Raw genomic sequence first — 5,033 nt, forward strand, 5'->3', positions numbered from 1 at the left:
TCAGACCTGAGGCAAATGCTTCTGGAGAAAGGGCTAGTGGTGAGATGGGATCTTAGCTCTGCCTCTGCATCTCACAGGCATGTGCCAGTGGATGGTATCCCCCATGATGGGGTTGTTCCCATGCAAAGCAGATAGCAGTGCTTAACAGCACCTTCTGCTGGCCCACAAACCAATCTCACTGGTAGGACAGCATTTTGGGCAAAGGGAGAAGCATTATTAACAACTGCTAACCAGAGATCAGAAATGGTAGGAACTTACTCCAAGCAGCCTGCAGTCAGTGCCGGCATACGATGAGCTTTTTTCTAAAGCCTCATGGAGCAGAGCAGCTCCAGCTCTGACCAGCCTTTCAGTACTTTGTTTTCCCTTTAATACATTTAAACCCAACATCTGCAAGTCAGGATTCATTGTGTTGACCTATACTTCTGGGATAGGTTCAAGACATATTGAAACAATACTAGGAACAAAACCCAGTAACCTCCAACTGGCTTCCAGGTAGTCTTACGTACATTTGCAAGACAGATTATATTACTGCATAGCTGCAGCCTGTGTCCCCATTACCGTAAACGGAAAGCCAGGCATATTGGCATTCCACAATGAGATGAATCACTAGATGCAGAGATCCAGATCCAAATACCCCTAGAGTCTGGAGCTGTTTGGACACACAGGCTGAGGGTCCAAGCCCATATCTACGTACTGATGGCCAGAAGTTTTACCTCTTCTCTCTGAATCATCCAGCATTGGCCAGAGGTTTGTGCAAGCTGGTGGCCTATTCTATCCAACATTATGTTCCCAAGCAGAATTCAGCTAACTAGGAGAGGCACAGATAGTGCCTACAATTTCTCAGGGTGAAGAAACAGCATGTTACTGGAGAGTCCCAAACCTTTGCTTCCCCAGTCTCTGCAGGTCTGGCACATGGAAAGCCCAGAGGCACTGAAGTATCCCACTCAAGCAGCCAAGTGTTAACAACCTCTCCAAAGTCTAATTTGCCTTTGATATAGACTTAATTGTTTGCGTCACCCACTGGGCTAGGGGGAGGGCTATAAAAGGGGCCGCAGCCATTGTCTGAGGCAGAAGAGAGCCCAGAAACAGCTCCCTCTCCCAGTCTTCCTAATTCAGCACAGCAGTGACAGCCTGTACATCATGCAGCTGGTGGCCAGCCTGGTGTCCGTTCTGCTGCTGGTGTGGAGCGTGAGAGCCACCGCACTGCCCGGAGAAGAGAGACTCGCAATACAGAACACTAGGGTGAGTATAATGCACCCTGTGCAGGAGCTGGGTAAGGTGGGAGCACACAGAAGCAGGCTGGAGCCAAGGGAGGGGTAATAAGGGCAATTAGGCTTTACCTGATGCGAACAACTCTTCCACCCCTCTATATTCCAAGGCACTACAGCTTCATGCATTGCTGAAGCACAGGCTATTACTACAGCTTACTAGCCAGTTTATTTAGGAAAGGCACCAGGGCAGATGCCAGAGAGCTGCAAAAGTGGAGTCTGAGCTAAGCAAAAGCTGGCAAAAAGAACAGAGCAGAAAGGAGAGGGAAAAGGAGAAAATAATATTGCTGAAAGAGTGCAGTACGAGAGAATAAAGCAGAGTACTAGGGAGGGAGAGAAAAGATACATAATTGGTAAAATGATCAAGGGAGATGATATTTTAAATAGGACTCATGGGAAGGACAAATGTTTAAAAGATGGGTTCGGTAGGAAAGTAACAGAGGAATAATAAATGAAGTAATTATATCAGAATAAAATTGCTTTTTCCAGAGTAGTATTCACAAGGGGAGTTATACTGACATAGTTCTGCTAGAATAATTACACTCTGAACCAGCACAGCTCTATGCAGTGGCAGAAGTTATTATAGCAATACAATTATCCTACCAACTGGCAAAACTCTAATATTATAATGGCTATAGCACTATAATAACTTTGTTTTGCTGGACTATTTCCCCAAGAGGCCAAAGGGGTAGAAAGCAACAGCATAATATAATCATAAGCAAGTGCTCTGTTCTGCTTGCCCTTGCCCCGCAGCTTTCTCACCTGCATGTTCCTTGCTGTCCCTGAGGTTCCTCTGAGCTGTGGTTGGTCACCCCACACTCTGCCAGACCGGTTCACAGCTGTATCCATAAGGCTGCTGTTATTTCAGTCCTGCAGAGGAGCTACCCAGAGAAGTGAAGGATCCCAGTGTTGGTTTCAAAGGCACTAACTTCTCCTTTGTGCGTATCCACATCGTTTTTTCTGTCTTAGTGTTGGCTCCAGCTCATCCATCAGTGTCTTACTGCTTCAGGAGTGGGCTCACATCCCATTAACAACAAAACTGGCTGCGAGGAAGAAACGTATACAATGTGAGGTGCTAGGGCTAGCATTCTGTTAGAGATCAGGGCTTCTGCAGCTGGCTGGGATTAACCCTTCTGGGGATAACTGTAAACTTTCAGCTGTACAGCCTTACAATAACGAATCCAGTACTTAAAAAGTAAACTCTTTCTGGTGCAAATCCTAGCTGCTGGGGAAAAAAGAAACAAGTTGTAAGGAATAAATCAGTAAATAAGGCTTTGGTAAAAATGCATTCAAGTGTAATGACTCTTAGTCTTCTACATGCTGTTGCTTACAAAATAATGATATAATTATAATAGATATAATGATTCTCTTTAGAGCATTCTACAAACTGAAAAATTGTTAGATACTGATGAACCAATCCCTACAGTCACCACTGCTGTAACTCAGACAAATGTTTTAAGTATGAAGAATATCGGGATTTTACATATAAACCACCATAAAATGCATAACAATGCAAAAGATCGATCTGCGCATTCTGACGCACTGGTAGATGTAATACAGGGAATTGAGCAGCTACCCAAAGGTGTGCCACAAGCCACCCGTGCTAAGATCTATAGCTGCTGCCAGTCTTGATCTCTCACAGCAGAAAGGATGTTAGCAATGGATTAGTGCAGTGGAAGAGCTGCCTAGTTTCACTAACAGCCACAGCTGATCATGCGTAAGGAATATCCCCTAACAGCCGGCTAAGCTTTGCCTTCCCCACCCCTGAGTCTGAAGCTGCTGGCTCTGCTTGGAACAGGTTATTTCAAAACATAGCACTTACTATGAAGAATGGATTTTACATATAAACCACCATAAAATGCATAACAATGCAAAAGATCGATCTGCGCATTCTGACGCACTGGTAGATGTAATACAGGGAATTGAGCAGCTACCCAAAGGTGTGCCACAAGCCACCCGTGCTAAGATCTATAGCTGCTGCCAGTCTTGATCTCTCACAGCAGAAAGGATGTTAGCAATGGATTAGTGCAGTGGAAGAGCTGCCTAGTTTCACTAACAGCCACAGCTGATCATGCGTAAGGAATATCCCCTAACAGCCGGCTAAGCTTTGCCTTCCCCACCCCTGAGTCTGAAGCTGCTGGCTCTGCTTGGAACAGGTTATTTCAAAACATAGCACTTACAGCTAGGAAAGAAGCTCATGAGGAAGTCATGACCCAGGAGACACATTTAGCTGGGTTCCCCAGTCCCCGTCCACCTCCCAAAGGTTCAAGACATTTCTGTACTTGCAGAACAGTAGGAATCGGGATGGGCACAAGCTGACTTTTATCTTTTCTTCTGCTACAAACATAGCATGTAATTTTTCTGTGCCTCAGTTTCTCTTGTGTGGAAGCAGGGTTAGTTAATAGAGCTAAAAAAGTGATTAAAAAATATCCATAAACACTCTGTAACGTAAACTCAAAATAATTGCTGCTGCCTGTGTTTATCTGTCTTTAGCATTGCTCACCAAGTGGTCCTTAGCGAGTGCTGGTGCTGACAGAGCCAGCAGATAGATATAGCAGTCCCAGCAGTAAACATGGCATTTGTGAGAAGTGACGTGGAAATGTGCTTCCAAGATTCCCATCTGCATGGGAAACAGGATCTGTTCCTGTCAAACCATCTATCCCAGCTTGTCCAGTACCAGCTGTCTCCGCTAATGAGTCACACAGACCAGGAATACTCAGGCAAGAGGTAATTCCTCAGATTTGCTGGATGTAAAGTTAAAAGAAACAAGATAACTCACAGCTTGTTACTGACAGAAATCCCTCAAGCCCCAAATCACAGGCTATGCTCTCCCGTATACTGCTATGGCAAAGGGATGGAGCTCCACAACTCCTCTTTCATTCTGCCTTTCCCCAAGGTCAGGCTATTGAAATACGGGTTCTTGTTCTTGAAATACAAGCTGCCTGTTTCCACTGATTAAATGTTTTGCTCCAGATACTTAGGGCGTCTCTCTCCCCACCAACCCAGCCCTCTGTTACATTTAATTTTCAGCATTTTTACAGTGGGTTGCAGCCCCCGGTGCGCTTAATTAAATATTGCTCAGGACTCCGTGCCTCTTCCCTGACCTTCCCACAGCAGATGCTGGGCAGTCAGAGCAGTGAAGGGAGCACGGGCTTACTAGGAGAGAAGGCAGTGTGGCATTCAATGAAATTTAATTAGTGTAGGCAGCAAGGGACTTTACAGCCAATTCATGCCTATTTATTAGCAGCTCTTTTCCAGTTATAACATGGCACGTGTGCCTCTCCCTGTCCAGCCTGCTGAGCTGGACAGGGGACAGAAGGGAGGAGTGACCTCTGCAGCCACAGATTCCTCAGCTCCAGCACAGCTCTGCCGATGGGAAAAGCATCGGCTCAGAGGACAGGGCACCAGGGGAGGCAGGGAAATGAGAAGGGACCCCACGAGGGATGTTCGCACCCTGCAACAACCCCCTGCCTCAATGGCCGTGGGGAACAGGGCCTCCGTCCGCCACTTTCCCCTGCTCTCTGCCCACAGGAACAGAGCACAGTCCGGAAAGATGCCATCCTGAAGATGCTGGCGGGCCTGCTGGACAGCGTGGACTTGGGGCGCGAGGTGGCCTCCCCGGATGTGGAAGAGGCGGGCAAGCTGGAGGAGGAGCGGGCGGTGCTGGGGCACATCGCCCAGCTATCGCAGCGGGACCGCAAGGCCCCCTGCAAAAATTTCTTCTGGAAAACCTTCACCTCCTGCTAGTGCCGCCTGGCCTGGTCC

The 5,033-nt window shown here is 47.0% G+C and overlaps 1 protein-coding gene across 1 annotated transcript; it reads left to right on the top strand.

Moving 5' to 3' along the window:
• Positions 1 to 1,088: 1,088 nt before the first annotated feature.
• CORT (cortistatin) lies at positions 1,089 to 5,022 on the top strand. The gene is made up of 2 exons (XM_009289625.1): positions 1,089 to 1,242; positions 4,800 to 5,022. Exons 1-2 carry the CDS (start codon positions 1,141 to 1,143, stop codon positions 5,013 to 5,015), a joined length of 318 nt encoding a protein of 105 aa, XP_009287900.1. The 5' UTR covers positions 1,089 to 1,140; the 3' UTR covers positions 5,016 to 5,022.
• Positions 5,023 to 5,033: the final 11 nt, after the last annotated feature.

This window comes from Aptenodytes forsteri, unplaced genomic scaffold (assembly GCF_000699145.1).
Source record: "Aptenodytes forsteri isolate BGI_AS27 unplaced genomic scaffold, ASM69914v1 Scaffold61, whole genome shotgun sequence".
Classification (NCBI taxonomy): Eukaryota; Metazoa; Chordata; class Aves; order Sphenisciformes; family Spheniscidae; genus Aptenodytes; species Aptenodytes forsteri.